Source organism: Bombus flavifrons, chromosome 15 (genome assembly GCF_040668555.2).
Source record: "Bombus flavifrons isolate JBK064 chromosome 15, iyBomFlav1_principal, whole genome shotgun sequence".
In the NCBI taxonomy this organism is placed as follows: domain Eukaryota; kingdom Metazoa; phylum Arthropoda; class Insecta; order Hymenoptera; family Apidae; genus Bombus; species Bombus flavifrons.
The window spans coordinates 11,636,198-11,657,349 of NC_138456.1; the positions used below are offsets into that span (position 1 = coordinate 11,636,198).

Below are 21,152 nucleotides of genomic sequence, written 5' to 3' on the forward strand. Positions count from 1 at the left end.
CGAATAATACAATTTTTATATTTCGCAACGAATTTTTCCGAAACGGCCAATAAAGGACAACGCATCGCATTTGTTTTTTAACATAGAATGCTATATTAATATTTATATCCTTCCTATCCTATCGAATTTAATTACTTAAAATACTTTAATCACTCAATTTCTGTCGAAAGTATTCGTATTTCGTTTTATATAATTAAAAAGTTGTAATTAAAAATATGTTTTTCAATAAAAGTTTTACAGAGACATCGCAAAATATAAAAGTAAACATATTCTGTGCCGGGAAGCGTTTTATAGAATGTTCTTGAAGCAATCTAGCCACTAGATTTCTTTGTAGGTCTATATAAATATATTGAGCCTGAGCGATGGCCATTCTTCCTATATTAAAGGAACATACGAAAATTAGAATATACCTATACATTGTCTATATATCGTGGCTTCAATTCTTTCGTTATGTTATAAAATGTACTGTTATAAAAAAAGAAAATGAATAAAAAAAATTAATATTTAGTTTTATAAAAAAATAAATAAAGAGAATCTCCTTTGCTCTCTTAACAGTAGTTTTAAGGTAGTGTGTGGTATACTAAATGATTGGGCCCTATGTCCTATTCAATTGCAGGAAAGTCATTGCATATTCAAGTCGGCATCTCTAATGCTTTTGAAAGAAAAGCTTGTAATCCATACTGCATATATCTCAACATGCGTAATTCACTTGTCACGGCTTTGAGTCAACGATTCATGATTCATGCTAATGTTGACTCACAATCAACATATCAAGATACTTTTGACTCAGAGACACATATATGTTCATCTTTCGAAATGTTTATAGCGGAAACTTGATGTTGTATCTATTATAAATATATATTACACAGAGGAAAGTTATGTATAAAATTAATGTTTCTGTGTTAGTAAGCTACAATGGTCGAAGATTTCTGTCATTTTTATAGTCAACCAAATTTTCCGGCTTTTCCATTATTATGGACAATAATTAATCAAATTCAACGATCACATCATCTTTATGGATATTTTGACATATGTTTTTGCATTGAAATAACAATAAGCTGGCACAGAATATTGCCAATAAGCGTATTTTAATATGCGTTGCACTAACCAAAAAATAATACAAATTCAAACAACAATAGTTGAACTAATTTTAATTTTTAAAATTTTATACTTTCAAGTATACTAACGGTAAAAATGATATATGCATATTTACTAAGAGGAAATTTCTTTTATAGGATCAAGCTATTCTTAATTCTCTCTCATTGTTAATAACTTTTAACAACAAGAAATACAATTTTAATATTCTTCGCCCAAAGCAAGAATAAAAGGAATACTTGTTTGCTGGAAAAAGCCTACACCGAACATTAAAAAAAGAAGAAAATTATAAAAATATTAACAATTAACAATTACCACTAGTTAAAGAGCTTTCAATTCAATTTTACACACAAGTTTTTCCTGCTAAATCGATCCAACATATTTCATACAAAATAAAAATCCATCTTTATGTATAGCGAACGTGAACGTGCTAACACAAATTACGATTTAAAGCAAATCTTTTCTAACCGTGTACAAGCCAATTTTATTTGACAAAATATGACATTCTCTCTTGAGGCACGTATCAGCGATCGCATCGAACGAAATCTCATAGCAATTAGAGATTGCAGTTTACCTAGAGATGCGTAAAAGTCACTAAACGTCGAAAGGTAGTTCCGAAACTCGGATGCTGTGCTAAGTGCCAGGTAGATTTGGCTTCTCCTCCCATCCGCGCCGATCTACAAAACACAAGCATACTTTACTTCCTTCTTTCTTTGCTTTAAATTAACAAACAAAAATTAAGAAAGAAGAGAGGGGAAAAAACGTATCTCGTCGCCTTTAACCCTCAATTGGTATTGTTGGACGGTGACTAAGTCACAAGAATTTGGATCTCTATCTAAAGACTACTTCATTTTTTACCACCTTATTTCAATTCATATTTTACGTTTTAACTGATAGAAATTATCGTTTGACATACAGAATATAAATTAAAATTAGATACCCTAAAATTTAGTAATTATTAATTAATTTTTAATCGTAACATCTCAAACTTAATTCAAGCAGTTGTAATTTGCCTATGACCTACAATACCTAGAATGTTAGTAATTATATTACGGATATGTACGCATTATGTACACTTGTATACCTTTGCATTTCACATAAATGCATAAATATCTATAATCCAAAATACTAGTTGAGGGTTACATGGTTAAATGGATGGTTAAACGTGGCTAACCGAGGATCCCGCTAGCAATAATTTCAGAAATACCTCGGCTACTTTGATAAACCTTCCGCGTCTGTTCTGTTTTACATCAAGATAGAATCTTTTGCTCTGTATTTGCAGCATCTTCGTTGCCAACTCCTGTTCACCCTGCTGACCTTGCTGGCCTAAAACCATCAAAGAAATCTAATTAACTCCACCTTTAATATTCATCGATACTTTACGCCTTACAGCTACCGTTTCCGTAAAACTGTCTCGTATTACCATTTATAATATATTCATACAACCCCTTTGACGTAATAAAGGACTCCATATCCATCAACGGAAGGGAAAAAGGAGCAGTTCCTATAAACGAGAAAACAATACCCTGCCACCCATTCGATTCACCCTTCTCTTATCCTCCAATTTCCCCACATTCCCTCTTACATCTACCGACTGACTCCCAGCACCTAAATCACCCCCTATTCAATGAGACCCATTCAGAACAGGGAACATAGCATTCAACGTATATAAATAACGTTTAAAGAATTCTCCGTTGGTTGAAAAAAGGGACCAAGGGTCTTGGTCGTTGCAGCGATTGCTATGACTGTTTTATGCTTGTTGAAGGGCAGACAGAAGAGGAGGAGGAGGAGGAAGAAGAAGAAAGAAGAAGAAGAAGAAGAAGAAGAAAAAGAAGAAGAAGAGTAAGAGGAAGAGTAAAATGACGATGAAGAAGGAGAAGAAGAGAAGGAGGAGGAGAAAGAAGAACAGAGGGGAGAAGAGTGGCAGGTTAGAGTGACAAGGATGAGGGGTGGTAGTCCGGAAAGAGGTCACCCAGTGTTTATTGGGTCAGCTCTTTGCCGGATTTCCTGAAGCTACGGAGAGAATTTCTGGGTCGAAGTGACGTCGGAAATTCGCCGATCGCTAGCCGAGGACAAGGTGAAACGCCGATGGCTTGTTTCTAACGAAGCTCCGTCGATAAATAAGGCTGGAATCCTGCGGGAATCAAGAAGGATCAGAATGCAGGAGAGAGAGAGAGGGGGAGAGAGAGGGAGAGAGAGAGAGTTGGATGAAATGGTCGACCGATGTTGCTCGTCCTGCTCTCTCGTTCTCGTCGATCAATAACAGCTGCACTAAACGGGTCGTTGACCTGTTTGGCCCCACTCGGCTCACCGGATACACCTCTACCTAGTTTTTCGCGCCATTAGCTTCGTCTTAACCTTTCCTACGAAAGCCGAAGGCTTTTGAACCATGAACAAGTGGCTCGGTCCCATCGGCCACGGTCGTACCGTGCAAGTGTTACATCGGGGCAGAAAGTGTTTCGAGAAGCGTAGAAGATATATGCATATAGGTTTTGAGAAATAAATTGTTGGATTTAAGAAAATTGCCCATACGGATAAAGGTAACGGGGTTTCTGAAGCAATAAGAGAACTTTAAACTTTACATCGAACGTGATATTAACAAAACTAGCGACATACACGGAGAACATTTTGTCGTGTACGAGCAACTTGGTATTCAAAAAACGTTGATTTATAGGTATTTTGATTTTTATAGAACAGAATTAACAACAAAAATAATATGGTAGTAGACAAATTTATACGAAGAATGAAATTGTGATCTTCCAAAATCTAAAGACATCGTTTGGTTAAATAGAGAACAATGACGATAATTATTTTCTGACGGTAAATGATTAGGAATAAAAGAGTAATGGAGTAGCAAAATATAACATAACACAGTTACTACAATCACATTACATATAGTATGACGGTAATCTGACCAAACGTAATATTTTATCATAAATTCATATTAAATATAAATAATATTAGTTGCGTTTGAATTAATCATTTAAAAGTGGTAACAAAAAATAGAGCAAAATATTTAAATCGATAACACATGTCTTTGTGTAAAAAATGACTACCAGTATATAATATCGAATTTCTTACAATTAATACTATAAGAATATCCTACGAGATTATCATTAAATTTGAATAATCATTTAAAGAAGGAAAAGTACGATACACGATTCGAGACACGTAGCCATCCATGCTGATAAGTCAGAAAGCCCGAAGGATTGATCCCCTGCGCGAAACGTGCGTCGAACGATCGATCTAACTGTAAAGGGTTTCCCTCGTTATTACGTACTGGACTGTTGCAGGCTGCCCGGAATTGGGACAGGGCTGAGATCGCCCTGAAAGATCCTGCTCTTGAACATTCTGCTCGCTTATAGACACGCTACCGATAGTTCATGCGTCTGAACCCTGTTGTATTCCTATCCTTCTGCTCATCACCCCTTTCGTGTATTAATATTTATTATCTGTTCCGCTTCCTCCCTTTTATCTTCTCTTTTCCTTTCTTTCGACCTCTCCTCAATCGATTACTATACTCGATAACTCCCTTCTACCGTGAACAAGCTTATAACGTCTTCTTTCGTCGACTATGAGCCGCTCGGTGTGCATCATCTCGCAACCGTTTGATCCGTAGCATCGCGCCTTCCAGTCCGCCTCTATCACGAGCCTGGAAATTGGGACAGGGTCGAGAACACTCCACGAAGAAAGGGCCTCTCTGTCCTCGACATCCCTCTCTCTCTACCTGTTCGTCGATACGTCTTGTTCTCTCGCGCACTCTCCTTCCTTCCTTTTCTTCACCCTTCCTTCCCCTCGTCGTTCTCTCTTCGTCGTCTTCTTCTCACCCTCCACACCCTTTCCCACCCATCACAGTCTCTTTAATCTCCGTCCAACGACGAAAACGACAGTTGGAAAAACGTCTTCCGTCTGGTCGATGGACTTCGCATGATCGCATCAGCGGCCAGCCGTTCCTCTTCTTCGCACCCACACCCCCAGAGTTCCTCCACCCCTTCTCCCAGGCTCCTCCGATTTACAGTCCCTCGGAGAGAGCATAGACACGTACGTTTACCGTTTTTTCTCTTTCCTTTCGTTTGCTGCGCTTTTTTCCATGGTAAATTCATTATAATACGTTCAGGAAATTCTGACGCGTTGACCGTCGTCTTCGTCAGCCTCGAGCTGCGTCTCCGCGCAGCTTGTCTCACCAGTACGCTCGTCCGTCATTTTCCACTTCTCTCGCAACGATTCTCGCCCGTTCTCGACTCCAGCCTCGCCTCCACTACTCTGCTAGGTCACCATTTATTATCAGGAGACGAGGAACCCGGTCGAGTTCGGCTTTATCATGAATCGGTGGAAACTAGCAGTTGTAGATCGACACGATCAAACCTCACGAACATGGGGATACTCCAGATTCCATTTCTGTAGGATCCATTATTTCTTCGTTAATATCGCCACTTTCAGGTTCTAAGACGAAAAGAAAAGAATTATCGAAAGATTCTCCCGATCCCAGATTTACAACTTTTCCATTCTCTAGAAGAATTCTCTCGATTTCGAGGATTTCTCTAACGTTCCTGATCTTCGACGAGACTCGGTCATTATCCTCGAAGCTTCGAACTAACACCGAATCGCGCTACTGTTTTCTTTCTTCACTAACGAAAGTCATGGACAACCGCAACTTCCAGTATCCTCATAAAAAATTCTTTCTACGCTTTTGCAAATCCTTACGGCATTCTATACAGAACTCGTTCACTCTTAACCAAGCATCTCCGTTGAGATTTTTTCACGCGTTGACGAGATCCTCGTCATTGATGGCACACCTCTCTTTCGCGTGAATCCTTACGTAACCGGCACGTCTTCTCCCATTCTTTCTGCATGCACGTTTACATGAAAATTCTACGGAGGACTCTCTTCGCGATCCCGTACCCGTCGACGCATCCCGGTCGCTCGCGGATTTACGAGGCCGACTCGACGTGCACGTCGACGTCGGCGAAGCACGAAGGGGGCGGGTGCATTGATCTCTGCGCCTGGAACGCGACTCGTGGCGCTGCACCGACCTGCCTCAATACGAACTGCATATTTCCGTCCTCCCTTCTACGCTCGACCCTCCGCCACCTCCGTCTCCGCAGCAGCAGCAGCAGCAGCAGCAGCAGCCGCCGTCGCCGCCGCCGCCGCCGCCACCGCCACCACCGCCACCGCTGGGACGTCGTTTCCATGAACGGTCGCGTCCGACGACGGCTGCTCCGCCTTCGATACGTCGACTCTGCCCTCCTCTGCTTTTCCCATGTTTTAATAACAAATCTCTCTCGTAATTCGTGTTATCTTACGTGAGTTGCTCGCATATTCTTTAGCGATTACATATTTAGGTAAAGAGTAAGCTGATCAGTTCTTATCAGAAGTCATTACGAGCGGATACCATTGGTTAACGGATTGTTTTGGAAGTTGTTAACGAATATCAGCTTACTGATTCTCTCGGTGTTTTGGTGACTTTAATAAGGAATTAGATAAATCAAAATGTCTTGCTCTTACTATATATTAACATTTTCCTTGTGTTCGTACTTCGAGATAGTTAAGTCTTAAGTGTCCAAATACTTTTGTAACCCACTATAGTTAACCACATAGGTATTTCACCGTGTCTTTTGATCGACCCATCTTTCTTGCGCATTACGCATCAATGATCGCCGAAGATAGACAGAGAAGATGGTTGGTGCGCTATGAACGGGTCGTAACGCATGCATGATTCATGATGAACACGAGCTTGTTGAAATTTTGTACCGTTAGGAACGAGTTACAGGTTTCCTCGCGATACTTCACGTTACGATCCTTTAGATTCAATATATTCCTCAATGTTTCTTCACTGTTTACGTGGGAAACGCTCTGTATAATCGTGTTTCCATCTGAATAAAAGTCGATACTAATTATGTCTAAAAACATCTGTTTATTCACAATCCTAGAAACAACAAATCAACTTGTCATATCTTCAGCACATGTTATAATTTTCGTCAATTTTTTTATTTAAAGAAACAAAACTCGAGGCTGAAAATAATTAAGGAATTGTCGTCGCACGTGACACAACTGAAAATTTTCGGTCCAAGAACAATTAATTATTAAAAGTTTATTACGCGTACTTTATTTTCGTGTACACTTTACGTGCACGTGTATTTTAATAAAAATTTTTAACTATTTTTCGTCGATATTTCGATTGTTTTATTAAACTTTTGCCATTATTGATGTATTTCTGTTAAACTTTTATTAAGCCGGCACCGGTAGTTGGAGGAGTTTTTTATTTTCAGAACGGACAGAGTTCGTTTCGTTTGGTATTTTTAGTTCAATTTTTGGAATATCTATTTTTGTTGATCTAAAAATAAATGTTTAAGCTCCAACATTTGTGAGTTAATCAGATGTAACAGTGTTTCAAGATATTTTATATTATTGAAAATTGTGTATAACATGTATGTATGTATGTATGTATATGTATATGCATATTACAATATTTATTGCGATCATACTTATGGTCTAGGCCTAGTACAATCTTTGTTTACATACACGTATTGTGCATAGTGTATATTAGATATTACACATATGCGTCAAATTTCCATTGCTTCTTATTATTATCATATTATCGTATTTAAATAATCAATATTATTCAAAAATATACAAATGAAGAAAATAACGTTCGAATCTCCTTATTTTACTTTAAAAGTAAATTATCGTATTGTAACATTTACGATAAGAGTAAATTAAACATTTTCATCTTCCTATTTTACTTTTAGCGTATAATTGAGCAATAAAAATAAAATTTTTATTTCATTTCGATCGATTACAAATAGAAGAACATATAAAACATAACACACAAAAATAAATAAAACATCAAGCGATTAGTAACTGAATTTAAAATGCATGTTTCGTACTGTAACTATTCATTATATTATAATAAGTTGCAGTTTAGTTTGATTTTTTATGTCTACTCTGTTTGTTTATTCAGGTGTTTCAGAAATACAGATAAACATATTACGCATATACCTAATCAATATTTTTATATGTTTCACCAAAAAATTTCTAACATCAATCTTCAGAGAAATTTATAAAATAAATTATAGAAACATAATTGATTTTAAGGAAAAGAAGATATAATCAAGGATACAAGGAATAACATTTTTTACAAGAAATGAAAATGAGATTTTCATCGATTTTAAGAGGAAATCGAAATTCCATAGGACACTAGAGTCGAATCAAAATCGACTTGTATACCGGAAACGAATATAAACGAACGAAAAGAACAACGCTTTTGTCCGTTTATTTTGCTATTAGTAATACATGATCCATATGAAGATAAATCATAGCTGCGTAAATAACGAGTAATTCCGAATACAATTGAAATTAGCCGTTTGATCATTATAAAGGACGCTTATTTTAACAATTCATTATTATCTCAAAGGCATTTGTTTTATTAAATAAGAAAGATATTATCTAATAATTATTTCATGTAATAAAAAATAAAACAAAAGGGAGGAAACGTAAGTTTATGGATCGATACTATGTATAAGATTATAACGATTGTATAACTAACTGGTGATCAACTTATGCGTCACATTAAATTTCCTATAAAAACCGTATGAACAAACTTAACAATATTAAAAGATGTCATGTTTATCGTTTGAACTCGACTATTTTCTCTGTTCAAAGTCTAACTGCAGTCGATCTAAAACGTCATAATATATTCGAGCAGAATCGAGGAGCAAACTCATTGACGTAGCAAGCAATAATTAGGGCCAGATTTCAATGAACCTCGGGAGCTGGAGCGAATGTGAGGTTAGATCGGACTCGATTTCCAATTTCGCCGACTTATCTACGAATCGACGAGTTTCTATGGTGCGAAACGAATTGTGCACGCGTTCCAGCGTGAAACACGCTGGCTACGGAACCGTTTGATTTCGTTACAATATTCGTTGGAACGAGTGACGAAAGCGCCAATGGATTTCTGCGAATTCCGCGTTCGTCTGTTTCTCACGGTCGGTAAATTATCTTCGTGAGAGACACGGCGGCCGATAAAGACCAAGATTCGTCAAGTTGCACATAATTTTCTAATCTCTAAAAAAATAAAAAAGAAAGAAAATATTAAATATTTTTCGTTTTTTCTTTTTGTTACATTTTTTTTCCTAAGATTCTAAGTATCATTTTGTAAAGCATACAAATAATAGCTTCACCAACTTCAAGTATTGAGTGAAGGGCGCGAGTTTTTTATTTCGTCCGGGCCCGCTATTTTTAATCACAGGTTTCTTAACATTTAGCACGGTTACTGAATCATCGAGCAAATATTTCAGTAGCGTATACACACGCGACGCATCGTTCGCGTTCCAGCTCCTAGAACCTTTTTTCCTTCTAGTCGGAGCTAAAATGCCAACGTTTAAGAAAACAAGGCTTGTCGTATCGTGTCAGGTCTTGCGTCACGCAACCTAACCTAGACAAGCGTACAAAATTCCTAGGGATGTTTTCAGAGTAGACACTACGGTTAAATTAGAGAATTAAGTTTCGCGATTTTTATAGCGTTTACTACGGGTTTTGAAACCTTAAATTTGAGTAAATTATGCATGCTTTTAATAATGTAAAGTTTTATAATATTATCTAGGGATGGAATGACGATGAAATAAGTTGAATATACTGTAAGATGCACAAATTATAAGAGATATTTAACTTCGATGTTAAGAAGAAACATATTTAAAATATTTTTAAATTACTTACTAAGACATATTAAGCTAATATCTACAATACTCAATCCAATTTTAAAATTCGATCAAAACAGTATAATCTACAGGTCTGATTTTAAAAACCGTAAATGTGCTATTTAATTAAATGTCAGAAACGTTAAAAAATTAATGATTTGTTCTTATACAAGCTACACTAATTGTAAGTCATGTTAGCAACAATAGACGGTCAATATCATTTAGTAATTCTGACAAATGCTACGAATCTCAAACTATCAAGATTATTGAGTAACAGCTACCTTCAGGGCACCAGTACTGTATTTTGCCCATAGTGTCGCCCCAACCATTCACTGCATTTTGTTGAGCATCGCCCTGCGAAATTTCTAGGATTTCTCCCATTGTGCCAATTATTAAAACACTTGTGAAGAAAGTACAAGATATCCTATTCCCGCTACGTCAACAAATTATACTGCAAAACCTTCGTATAAGCATCTTTGTAAATTCACGCAAAACTGACGTGACATCCTTTCAAAGGACTTTAATGAAACCACTCAACGAGCACCAAGTTCAATGTACTTTTAAAATCAAGGGCATTGGTGAAGTTGAAACCTCACAAAACTTCCACATTAATCACTTTTTTACGCAATAGAAACAAAGAATACACGATAAACATTCGTCTGAAAGTAGCAGTACGGACCACTTTGAAAAACTGTTACACGTTCACCGATGTAATAAAACACTCGCGAGGCTTGTTCGAGAAAATCAGTCACAGATTTCACGCGTGTCGCGGCCAACTCGATTGATCGCACGAGTGACTCGTAGTCGGTCGACCGATCGCGAACTCGCGCTATCTTCACGGTACAACGGACTTCAAGCCGGCTTTACCGCTAAAAGATTAAAGCAGGATTTCCAATCGCTGTCGGAGAAGACGCTTTGACGAATGGAGAAACACCGTGTGCATAGTCAGTTCGAAACTTTCACAACCACTCATAGACATCGCGACCAGGAACCAGAGGGACGAACGAAATAAAGAAAAAGAAGCGTTGCGAAGAGAAATCGCCGAGGCAATGTGTCATAACGAGAACGGGGTGAAAAAACTATCAACGTAACAATGCCGTCATCTCACGATGACGCATCGCGTTTGGCTGACTGATTGTCGTCGTCATCGCGATTCCTTGCACTCAATACCACATAGATCGTTGCACGACCACGCGAAACATGATGTTTAGCAGGGAACTGGACAACAGAGCAATGATATTCAAGGAACAACGACAACGCGTCGTGGAACACGAAATCGTACACGAATGACGTGCCGGTCATTCATGGAGCCCGCCGTCATGCTGATGGAATGCGCACATCATGATGGTGAAATCGTGGCGACCAATCGGCGTTCACCTCGCACCGGCTTCTGCGTTCGCAAACCACGCGCGCCACGTGACTTCACCGCTCGACCACGTGACAGCGTTGCACCTCCCACCACCAGGCTCAGCTCCACGACATGATCGCGTGACGTCACGACCAGCTGACTGCGCTAGTACGGTTCCCTACTCCTCTTACTCGTCCTGCTGCCTGCTACTGCTGCTACTTCTCTACTCCTCTTTCTCCTCGACTTCCATTTTTTGATGAATCCGTTTCCGAACGGTCCGAAATTGACGCGATGCAACGCGACTCTCGATCGTCCACCGAAAATAGACACGGAAGGCGGTTTCGATGCGATGCCGACGATTTTCGAGGAGTTCGAAAATCATGGAAGCACAGGTGTTAAACGAGAATCGTTCGAAGGAGATTCTAAAAAGAAATCTGCAATTTTGAGTGTAGATAGTGCAGGAAAAGACTAAAAAAAGTCTCTGTGATATGTTTCCTAACTTGTCGCAATTATTTTAGGATTTTTATGGTATCGGACAAATTGTAAATGTAACGAATATCTGTGGCAAGTCGGAGATATTTGGCAAGACGATATTTCTCAGTCAAGAAATAAAACATGGCCATGTTCCGTCAAGAAGATTAATGTTTATCTTTATGTTTAAATTTACGTTAAGATTTATGACCCTAGTCTTCTGGTATCGCTCGATAAATTCGGGGTCAATATTGTTAACTAAAATATTGGCAAAATTGGTTACATAATTTTTCAAGGATATTGTTCGATTCGTATTAGAATTACATAATCGTAAATATAAATCATAAATGTTAACGAGACTGTTTCGCAGGTAGTAAAAATAACACAAATTATCACTCAGAAAAAAGTCTCTAACATTTTTTGATTGTAATAAGAAATATCTTTTCTGTCTTTGTGTATATTTCTGACTTTTATATTTTTGTTTACTCACCAGGATCGAAGTCAGCCCCCCCAGCATCCATGCTACCTGGATTTCCATATCCTAAAAGATAAAAATTATCATCGTTTATAACAGCCACAAACGAAACTATTACTAGAGTAACATTTGCAATAAAATAAATTCAATAAAATATGTTCTGATTATCAACCATAGATACCAAAAATATATGCTTTACAAATTGCAGAACGTACACTAGATAGCGTTTACATCGTAATAACCTATTCGATGCAGCCCGTTCTATAATTCTAACAGATAATCCGAATTAAACATTGAATGTCTATCTTGAATCCCATGAATGTAGCTCATCGAAACGTAATAACGCATTAGTACCGGAACGCACCAAAATCACAACAAACTTAACCTAATCAAACTTCATGCTACATTAATAAAACAAATGGAATATGAAATCAGGTCGACGCCGTATTCGCGACATTTTGAAATCTTACATTTGGAAGACCAAAATGAAAAACATAACCATGAATCATGTTGATACACTTGATGAAAATCCGGGTTATTCGCAATTTTCTATGCGCATCATGAATGGTACTATTTAACAATGGAAATAATATTGTTTACTAATATTACGAAAGAAAAAAAAGAATATATATATATATATATATATATATATATATATAGGGATTTTACTATTTACTATCACTATACGCTAAAATCAAGGTTAGAATGGCATCATTGTTACGACAGTCAATGTTACCTGGAAGCATTACTGCCGTAACACTATTTAATTATTGACAAACATTCATACCGTCTCACGTGCCGTCCATGAAAACCATTATATAATTTTACACGGTATCAACGATGGTTACATCGATCAAGTTTCCTGCCTTTTCGAAACTACGCGTGTATATATGCTCCATTTCAACAAGTATACTTATAAGAGCACCTGTGTCGAGATACATGTCCAAATATTGATTGACGCCCCGTGTCACCTATGGAATATTTGTATTTTGTAATCAGTGTTTGTTCAGACGTGGAATGCAACACGCTTAATTTCGATTCTCGCTGGAATATCGACAACCAAGCGATGATCGAGGTATGCATCGGTCGAGCATTTTTCGATTATAATCGAATTACTCCCATCACTAGTCGAGATAGATACACACCGTGGCCGTTCCGTTTCGAGGCCAAGAGCCAGCTACTTCTGGGGTGGGGATGCGCTTATGGCACGTGTGAAATTTACGCGAATCGTGGCTAGACATGGTTCCTTCGCTTTGCGTGTGCGCGTCTGTCAACGCGCGCGCGCGCACCATGTGCGTGTACGTGTATGTGTGTGTGCGTGCGCGCGTGTGTGATGGTTAGCTTTCCTGGTGTAACGCTGCGTGTGTCGTATGCGTGTGTGCCAGATAGAGGGATCAGCGAGTTACATCACGCGTGTTCACCCGGGACTATTCCGGTTGTCTGGCCGAGCGCGGTCAGGGTGCCTGTCACACAGAATTGACACAACAGAGGAGGGTTCGTCGTGAGCGCGACTTTCAAACGAAACACCAGGGAGAAACAACTGTACACGGATACACGGAAAGCAACGCACGAGCCGCTTTGAAGTCACATTGATCAACTCCATAAATCGAGAAGCACAGAAATGCGATAATATTGCAAACATTGTTTTTGAAAATTCACTCAGACTTTACTTTTTTTATTCGTGTTATATTATAAGTAAAATAAATGTATGAAAGCAGTTTATGGTTTTTTTGAGAAATTGGATACTGGTTCTCATCCAAGTAAGAAAATTATGGAATTTAGAAAAAATGGAGTTGACCATTTTGGCTGTCGAGATGCTCGCATATCGGAAGTTGCGAATGTTCAACTCGTGAGGGCCGCGGACGTGGAAGAAAAAGAGGAAGGGAGGAAAGAAACAGAAAAGGAGAAAAAAGAGAGAAAAAATTAAAAGCACGGAGCAGAGAGAGAGAGAGAGAGAGAAAGAGAAAGAGAAGAGGGAATATGTGTATGCATATGTGTACACGCATAAACGTATACGCGTACGTGTGTTCATATGATGGAAAGAGAGAAACATAGCGAAAAGGAGAGAGAGAGAAATAGTGAGGGTACGGGGCGCGAGGTAAAGAGGGAGCCAGAGGGAAAGAGAGAGTAAGCCGAAGGAGGAAAGAGGACAGGGTTTGTCTCTCGGCCGATACGCGACCGGCCATCTTGAATCCTGGGTATCGTTGAAAAATAGCAATTCTTTTCGGCGGTTGACAGAACGCCACGAGGGCTGAAAGGAACGATCGGACGTAAACGAGTCCGCGATGCTCGGAGACCGTGCGCGAAGTAACGGATCAGGTCAACCGCGACCCGGAGGTCGTTGCGTTTGCTCATGGAAAAGAGACGGTCCTGGTAACCGGAGGCGCAGCACACGGTGCTACAGGCACGGAAAGATGTCGACGGTCGCGCACATTTGCAACACGTTATTAGAAAATCGTGACCGATACGGAACATGTTAAACACTCGTGCACTCAGGATCGTACGATCCTTCTTCACCCTTACTTTGCGGTTGATCGTCCAGACTTTCCCGGTCAGACATTGCTCTTTAACGCGGTCTCTCTCTCTTCGGTTCCACGCGTCGTCCCTCGACGTCTCGGCAACAGGCCCCAAGACGACCAAAAATCCCCGACACTGTCCGTGGCGCGACCCCGATATATCACCACTAACCAGCCAGCTCACCAACCCAGCACACCACTTACGAATTTTTCACTTCTTCACACACCACGGTCCGACCGCCGACCGACCGTCCGTCCACGGCACCAGTCGTCACCACCACCACCACACGCTCGCTCGCTCGCTCTACACCGTTCCACGCTCGCTGGCCCGACTCGCGCTCGCCCTCGCTCGCTCGCTTCTTCGTCTTTCACTCTCGCTCCACCTCCGAACCCCGTCGCGGTGCGAGAGAGTGAGATACCGCTACACTTACTCTATGCGAACGCACACACTCCTGACATTTCGTCGTGTAGCCTGCGCGTGTCCATCTATATAAGACTGTTTCATAGCCACGGCACAATCCGTTATATCTCTCTCTCTTTGATTAACGACAACTTTACTCTGTCTCGCTCTTTCCCTCCTTCGCTCCTTTTAGCGGTTCCTATCGCGTTATCTTTGTTTAACCAACTGCGCGACCTACTCGTGCAAGCGAATGGTGGCAGCACTCGCTCGTATCTCGCTTCACGTCGTATCGTATCGCGTTTATGTCCATCTTGCGTTCGAGCTATCGAACCAACTTGGTGGCGCTACTGTCAATTGACTTTTAGTTGATTGGTTTGTTACGCGCATGCGGAATTGGATATTATTCTTTGAAATTAAATATTGCGTTTGCGTGATGTAAAAGTCATTTTTATACATATTTATATAACTGTTATATATAAAAATATAGTACACTTCGAGTTTATATAAATCTTGTTTTTTAATATATTTTAACGTACTGATATAAGCTGCCTTCGTTGAAATAAGCTGTGTATATGTATAAGCTATGTATATGTATACCATGAAATTCTATCTCATCCTTTAAGAATACATTGTATTTAAATTACAGTAGTCGTCTTACAAAAATATATTTCTCCTTACATTAAACATACGATCACGTGTGGTGAATCAAAAATGCCGGAAGTTAATTGAAACATTTTATTCATTATTTTTTAAGCGAAAACAAACAGCAAAATTCAAGTACATTTGTTCCTTACACGTTTGCTTTAATTCGCCTAAAATGTAAGTATGCGATAACATGTCTCGTGTAAGATGCAATGTTAATGCTTTCATGCTTATGAATGTATGCACATCAGTTGTAAATACTCGATGAACATGTTAGTCGATGTATGAAAAAATCAATATATCCGTTTTGTATGCATGCCTAGATAAAACGATCATCATCATCATCATCAGCATCATCATAATTGTTATGGAACTTGACAACAGCTCCGCATCGTCATTTTACGATTTCACAAAATTTTATCTGTCACATAAATCACTCGATAGAAGAGAATACTGTGAAATGCTTACAAAAATGATAGCCGCGGAATAAGGCACACAATTGATGCAACGCGTATTTAATATAGCCGATATATCTATCTTTAAGTGCCACTGGATGTCAATGAATTTCTATCAGTGTATGGATCGTCCTGGATATTGTGTTTACGTATATAATCCCTATGGAATCTAAAGCTTCGCAGGAACTATTGTGCCTACATTGCTGTTGTGATAATAGTTTTATTATTATTATTATCAGTATTATTAATAATTAATATTATTATTATCGTACTTGGTGTTACTAATAATGACTGGATGATGAGTAGTTTTGTATATACAGGTATCTTATGATATGGGGTGTGTGTGTGTGTATGTGTGTGTATATATATATGTGTATATATATATATATATATGATTTTTTTCACGAACCACGTCTATCGAACAACTTACATAATATGCAAACTGAGGTATTCGATCTACTTGACACAACTCAACTAAAGCATGAACTATGTCGTAACAAGTGCAATTTCTGTACTGTGTACATTTATGTGTATGAGTAAAATCTGTTCTATTTCAAATTAAAAATATCTATTGCGAAACAACATGCTCCACCTTATATTTCTTTTACCCGTTCAATGAAAACCAATAGAGTTTAATAATTCTTCTCGTTAAGTTTATCTATATACATCTTACATTACCTCGTAACAGCTACGGTACAGTTAAATAGTTTCCTTCTTTTACCAATCCGTTTCCTCTCGAACAACTATATCCTTTGTCTAGCTCGTTATTACTGCATTCTGTATGACTGTCGTAATATTTACGTAAAGCGTAGCTCGATTACTGAATCGTTCTCCAATTCCCCAAAGGGTAGTACGACTTTTGCTTACTTAGGAATCTTTTGAAATGATCGGTGCACATCATGGTTTTAGAAGCAGCTGTAACTTTTCTATGCGAAAGGCTATTCAAAGCTACGTGGTGCGTGGAACGATATACTAGTGTGCTTCTTTTTCTTTTTTTTTTTTTAAGTTTTCGTCCATTAAAACTTACGTTTTAAACTTTACGGAATTAGTTTTGTAAAAATATGCCTTAGTCATTTTGATGTAATATACTTCGTGTGTGTACGTGTGTGTGTGCGCGGGTGCGTAATATCTATAAAGTATTAGACCGAGAACAGAAACGACAATGTAACGTAGAGTATGTTTCGATCATATTTCTGTTGTTGCCGCATGTTTGTTTTCTCTATTTCGTAGAGTTCAGACCTGACAATTCATTGCATTTATACGATCCAAAGCAGCGATTATGTTCTTCGAATGTTAATAAGCTCGATTTCTTTTAAACGATATACCATATTGTATAACGAACCTGTTCATTTGGTAAAATTTAAAGAACAGAAGAAAAGAAGATGAGAAATGAAGAAGAGAATGAACATGAGAAAGAAAGGAAAAGAAGAATATGTGCACCGATTTACGTATTGACGATAATGTCAACAATATCATATGTATAAGTAATATACGCTCTCTCATGCATATAACATCTCAACGAAAATCATCCATGAAACACGATTTGCGAGAGCGACCTCCTAAAAGCTATTTACAAAAATGAATAGCGATACGTAGGCTTTTCATTGTATTATTATCCGCTGTCTTTGAGCATGCCTCTAACTTTCAACAAACTTGCGCACTCGATGTCGATCCACAGGGTTAATTTCCTTTCGTATCTCTTATCTTTCGATAGTTCCCTCGACGCAACTATCGAACGCATATTAATAATAATAATAGTAATAATAATAATAATAATAATAATATTAATATTAATGAAAAATATAACGACAGTACGATGGATACACACGTTTTCCGTGAAAACGTGTACGCGATATATGTATATAAATCAGCGAAGAGTACAATGTCAGAGGCTTATGATACTTAGAAGAGGACGGCCTTGACATCGGTACTTTAAAAATGTCCCTGTGGAGGTTTATGTTTGTAAACGAGGCTGTCAGTAAAAATTATTGAATCTGGCAACAGACCGTCTTGCATGGTATTGGCGTCTCGCCTTCCTGACCGTATAACGTTCGTAGTTTAAAAACTTTCGAATCCATTGCTAGAAACGGTGAGTTGCCGGTGTAACAGCTTTCATATACTTCAAAAGCTTCGTCGATAGGCATGTCGCCTTTGTCTTTAACAGGCTCCTTCTGCGCTGGAATCTCTTCCTTCCGCTCAGACATATTTGGCACTGATTTCGACGAAGTTGGCGGATCTGCTTTCAAACTGATCTCCTCTACGCTGGTAGCGCTCTCGCGTGCCAATCGATAATATTTCTGCACGTAGTCCACGTTAACCTGTTCAACCTCGATGGTATCGTCCTCCGCAGCTTCTCCTTCGCATACTATTCCCTCGCTTTGTAACATTCTCTTGGGAGTTACCAGAGGCTCGATGATCTCAGTTTCCCAGCATTCTAACACGTCAGGCTCTTCTATGCTGTCCAAGGAATCTATTCCGCTACCACTCTTTTCGTCCTCGATGCTACTGCTGCTCCTCTTTCGCTCTTCCTCTATCTTCCTCTCCGTTGTTTGTTTACCCGTTTCACTCTTGTCAGGGGCTTTGATCGTCGTGGCAGCATCGTGACATTTTCGTAGGCTCGGTTCGTACGTGGAAGACGTTAACAATTTACCATCTTCCGAGACTATGATCTCCCCTTTTTCGAAGGTCCTCACGTTCATCGTGTCCTCTACAATCCCATCGTCGTCCTCGTCATCCACATCCTCTGTATGTCGAATCTTCGTATCGATATTATTGGAGGGATTCCGCGCGTGCGATTTCCCTTGTCTTTTCGTTCGCCTTGCATTGACTCTCTTCGAGTCTATCCGAGAACTTGAAGCAACCCTCACACCCGCAACGCTATCCTTCTCAGTAAATTCGCAAATATCATCAACAACATCCTGTCGCTGTTGTTTAGCCAGATTCTTCCTCCTCGTGATGTTCGCTGAGTCCTCCTGCTGGCCGCAAGAATCCGACGAGGACACCATCTCGTGGTCCACTTTGCCAATCACCACGTGCCTTGCCACTCGTCTCCGTTCCTCCGACCTCCTCTTCGCGTCCTTCTTCTTTCTCGAAGCACCACTGTTGTTGTTGCTAGCATCCGGCTGCTGTTGCTCTTGTCCACTCTTGATGTTACCGAGCCCTGCGAATTCCCCGCAGATAGCTGTGCGCGACAATGCCGTATTGTCCGCACCGCTACTAGCAGATAGTGCAAGTATGGGGTTGCTTTGCAAGTTTTTTGGCGGCTCTTGGTCCATATCGTCCTCGTCCTCCTCGCAGTCCATCGAAATGGCCGACGCGATGAACAAATCCGGCGACTTCTCTTTGCGTAGCCACTCCGTCACCGCCTGCGTGATTGGATAATCGGATAGTTGCGTCTGGCTCTCGAAACCGGAGTCCTCGTTCGTCGCCTCGATAGTCTCCTTATTTAAGAGACTGCATACTGCTGTCTTTGTTCCGAACTTACCCGATACCTGATCGACTTTCATCGCTTTCTTATCATCAGATTCGAACTTGGAGTCTAGCTTTGTATCGTTCGACAGATCCATCTTTTGCAGATTCTCGGTCAGATCGTGTATCTTCGTTTCGTTCTCTGGCTCCGTGGTGCTGTTTAGGTCCGGACCAGGTGTCGGTTCCCTCGCGAACTTGCTACCCTTCGCGCTGTACTTCCTCTTGGATAGACCAGTGGACAACGATGATTTGTTGCTCGATAAAGATTCGTGATTCCGATCGTCGCGAAACGCCGCATTCTCCACGCTCTTCGGCGTGATCGATCCGGATCTCGAGTTTTCGTCGTTAAATACAGGAGACAACGGCCTCGACGTGGTCATCGATGCGTTCTTGCTGCTCGTGTCGGAGTCCAGGTTTCCATTCGTTAAGGTCTCTCCGTTCGTTTCGTTGCTCGGTCGTTCGCATAGCTCGTTGGCACTCGGACAATCGTTATTCGCTGCTTCGGTAATGCTTGGCAGTTTGTCGACGTCAGTCGCTTCGTTCACGACCTCGTCCGTCGAAAGAGCTGCCTCCTCGTCCCCGGGGAGGCAGTTGGTCAGTCTATTTGATTCGTTATCTGAACTGGTAAACGTATCTAGCGACTTCGATCGACTGTTTTCCAACGAAGTTGATGTTGTCGGTTCTGGTTGCTGGTCAGACTTGCCGTTATCGGACAATTCGTCGCTTTGGTTCTTCGAATCGTCCGATATGACACCGTTGCATACCGCGTTCGACTCGTTGTCTACCAACAAGTTAGCATCCGACGATAACGCACTCGGTTGATTTATCGTCGTGCTGGTCTCGGACGTAGGTGTGTTGTTAGCGGATGGTAGAACAATGGGTAGCGGGGTACGTCGCAGCTGAAACTCCTGACACTCGGGGTTCAGCGGCCGATTGCTGGTCGTGGTCGTGGTCGTGGTCGTGACCGTGCTTGAGCACACTGTCCAGGGCAGTTCGGAAGACGGTAAGCCGGTATCACACTCGGAACTGTATTCTCCTTCCTCCTCGTCTTCCGTGTTACCCTGTATTTTCACAACAATTTTTCCATTAGTTTTTAATAAACGAACATTAATTACGTACTTAAACACGTACTTTTTTTTTATCAAGCGTACATTTGTTCCATTGCGGTGAAACGAAATTTCAAAAACGAACTTTCGTATAACGCGCATAACGCAAAACGATCTCCTCTCTATATCTATAGTTAACGCGGACAGCGCGCATCTTTCCGCTAATTATATCGCGGTCCACGATCTGGCACATATATTTCAAAAGCGACATAACTCAACCAAGTTTTTCCACTCTTAGCCCTTGAAACCTTCTTTCGATAGCTTTGGCGTTCTCCCGATGCAGGACTAAATTATTTTTAGTTGTGACGGCTTTCAAGCAGAAACGCGATACGTGCGTACACATAGTCGTCGCTGTCCTAGCACCTAGACTTAGCGCTAGACTTTATCGACTTTCGGTTAACTAACGAAACCCCATCAGCCTGTATATTCGTAACAATTTTCCAGGAAACTTTGTACAATCTAAAAAATCTGTCCAAC

The 21,152-nt window shown here is 40.0% G+C and overlaps 2 protein-coding genes across 11 annotated transcripts in view; both read right to left on the minus strand.

Annotated features, from left to right (window-relative positions):
• Pur-alpha (Purine-rich binding protein-alpha) overlaps positions 1-15,170 on the minus strand; it is a 27,982-nt gene extending 12,812 nt beyond the window's left edge. The window contains exons 1-5 of one of the 5 annotated variants that reach the window (XM_069128219.1): positions 13,234-14,537; positions 13,014-13,059; positions 12,104-12,154; positions 2,303-2,421; positions 1,670-1,772 (exon numbers count right to left, since the gene is read on the minus strand). In XM_069128219.1, coding sequence (XP_068984320.1) covers positions 1,670-1,772; positions 2,303-2,421; positions 12,104-12,154; positions 13,014-13,059; positions 13,234-13,380 — 466 coding nt within the window. In that variant the 5' untranslated portion in view covers positions 13,381-14,537. Of the gene's footprint in view, positions 1-1,669; positions 1,773-2,302; positions 2,422-4,375; positions 4,736-10,075; positions 11,047-12,103; positions 12,155-13,013; positions 13,060-13,233; positions 14,538-14,611 lie in introns of those variants that run through there. The other 4 variants (XM_069128220.1, XM_069128222.1, XM_069128221.1 and 1 more) reach the window with 4 other exon arrangements.
• Positions 15,171-15,725: 555 nt separating this feature from the next.
• LOC138187409 (dentin sialophosphoprotein) overlaps positions 15,726-21,152 on the minus strand; it is a 53,461-nt gene continuing 48,034 nt past the window's right edge. For all 6 annotated transcript variants that reach the window (XM_069128155.1, XM_069128156.1, XM_069128153.1 and 3 more), the window contains one exon: positions 15,726-20,630. In XM_069128155.1, the coding sequence (XP_068984256.1) occupies positions 18,087-20,630 (2,544 nt within the window). In that variant the 3' untranslated portion in view covers positions 15,726-18,086. The remainder of the gene's footprint in view (positions 20,631-21,152) is intronic.